At 39.4% G+C, this 2,338-nt stretch overlaps 1 protein-coding gene across 1 annotated transcript in view; it reads right to left on the reverse strand.

The window, feature by feature from the left end:
* EXOC3 (exocyst complex component 3) overlaps positions 1–2,338 on the reverse strand; it is a 47,741-nt gene that overhangs the window by 9,271 nt on the left and 36,132 nt on the right. Inside the window, exons 6-7 of the mRNA XM_019509178.1 lie at positions 1,371–1,471; positions 732–842 (exon numbers count right to left, since the gene is read on the reverse strand). Coding sequence (XP_019364723.1) covers positions 732–842; positions 1,371–1,471 — 212 coding nt within the window. The remainder of the gene's footprint in view (positions 1–731; positions 843–1,370; positions 1,472–2,338) is intronic.

Below are 2,338 nucleotides of genomic sequence, written 5' to 3' on the forward strand. Positions count from 1 at the left end.
CCTCCCTTTTCCAAGTTAAATAATTACATCAAGGCATGGCAGGCAGGAAGAAGGGGAGAATACTCAGAGAGCCAGAGTGAAGCAGGAGCTGCATGGCTACCAGGGGGAGCCATAGCCATCCCTGAGGCCCAGCACTTGCTACAAAAACAGAACATTGCCAAAAGAGCAGGAGAAATGTTGCCAGAGGACCATATCAAAAAAGTTGAGTAAGATTTTATAGTAAAGTGGGCTCTACAAACTTTTCTTCCCTAGTTTTGCCCACATGCATCATCCAGCTTTATAGTGACTTGTGAGAGATCAAAATTAAGGCAGGATAGCTGGAGTATGTGTTGCAGGTCAAAACTAATGAATAAAGATTTTTAAAAATGATCATGCCTTTGTTCTATGGGATACAAAGAATAGTTATTTTGCTTCTACTAAAAGATTTGCAAAGGTGTGGTTAGTTCATTTACTCTGAATGGTGAACAATTTGCTCAGTCTGATCTGTCTTTGCTCAGTGGCCAGTTTCAGTGTCTGCCTGTACTATACTTCTGATGGCTTGGGACCTCCCTCCCCACCTCCTGCAGTCAGCTGACATCTGAGATGAAGGTCTTTTGGTGCAAAAAAAGGATATTGGTAGGGTTTTGTCTAAGAGAGCCACTCACATTAGACATCTGTATTTATTACCTTATAAACTGACATCAATAATGAATACTAATTTTTCATAGCACTCTCCAATTGTGCATACATACTTGAAGGTCTGACAGTTGTTGATGACTGCAATCATGTACTGAACATAACACTGGGGATACTGACGATTTTTTAAGTGCTCCTCTTTATAGAACTGTGCTTCTTCTCTGTACCTGGTAAGAACACAAATAATAGTATTAAACAAACAAAAAGCTATACAAGTGTAAAAAGAGTGCATGAACAGTAAGCCAAGTACTTAGTGATGGCCTACTGAATGCTTACAGGGTTTTGTGGGAGGCTAATTGGTCACATAGTGCCAGATCTCCTAATTTCCAGCAGATTCCACATGCATCTAGGACTCTTTAAAGAAAGTCAGCTGAACACAAGGAAGAGGTACTTGGCTCAGCTATCTCTATCAGAAGCCTTTACTACATTGCAGAAGTGAAAAAAAATAGGACCTGATCTCAGAGTACAGCCACTAATGAGTTTGAAATTGCCAGCCACTAAATAAGACAGAACTTCCTTAAGAGGGAGGCAGAAAAGGAAAAAGGGTAACCGCATACCATGTCCAGAGATAAAAAGGACCATATAGATAAGCAGCTTACGTGGGAGAGAAAAGAGACTGGGCAACAGGGAAATGCAGGTGACAATATGGAATAGAAAAAGAAAGGATTAAGAGATTACAGAACAAATTGTTTTACCTAGTCAAGAATGAATTCATTTGTTGAAGACACAGAAGCAGAACCTTCATTTTCAAATCTTCACTTATTTGAGCAGCTACTTGAAGATTCTGCTCAAACATCTAAAATCAGAAACAGCTTAAATATAGAGATAGTCCAGTACCTGGACTTGTGATACAAACATGGGATAATATTCTGATTGGAGATGGACATGGCATTACAGTTACTCCTGTAATTTATGGCAGTAAATTGCACTGGTATTTATCTATTGTCATATGTATAGGTTATAGCCATGTTGGTCTAAGGACACAGACAGGCAAGGGTCTTTAGATAAATCCAATATCTTTTATCAGACCAACTAAAATAGTTGCAACAGTTTACTCCAAAAACCTTGCCTATATTGTCATACAGCATCTGACTCTTATTGTGGATGCCCTAAGCCAAAGGTGTCAAACTTATTCAGACTGCAAGGAACCTGCTGGTCCAGATCTGGATCTGGGAGCATTGGCAGCAGCACGGTTAGCAGTGGCACAAGGGTTAATACAGCCATCACTTGTCTCCCCCACCACTAACACATGCCTATCATAGCTCCATCACTAAGAATTAGGTGGCAGGTCCCAACCTTAATCCTCTCAAAGCCCCACAGGCTGGGTGAAATGGCTTCATAGACCATGTTTGATACCCCTGCCCTATGCCAATAGAAAAGTTACTGGTATCCTTTTGCAATACAAACAGCTAACAGGCTGGGCATAATAAACTGATCACAGAAATTCAGATACTGCCAAACAGTACAAAAACAAAGCAAAATCTACTTTTTTTTTAAAACTAGGAAGTACCAAAACCAAAACCATTTATCAGTATGTCAGCTTTTAAGTCAGTAGAATGCAAGAATATTTCTCACTGGACCCAGGCACTATACTGAATATTTCATTTGATTCCTATCCTTACATAAAATTTCCTTTTTTTTTTTTTTTTTTTTTTAAAAGGGG

Source organism: Gavialis gangeticus, unplaced genomic scaffold (assembly GCF_001723915.1).
Source record: "Gavialis gangeticus isolate Ggan-Ray unplaced genomic scaffold, GavGan_comp1, whole genome shotgun sequence".
Lineage (NCBI taxonomy): Eukaryota > Metazoa > Chordata > Crocodylia > Gavialidae > Gavialis > Gavialis gangeticus.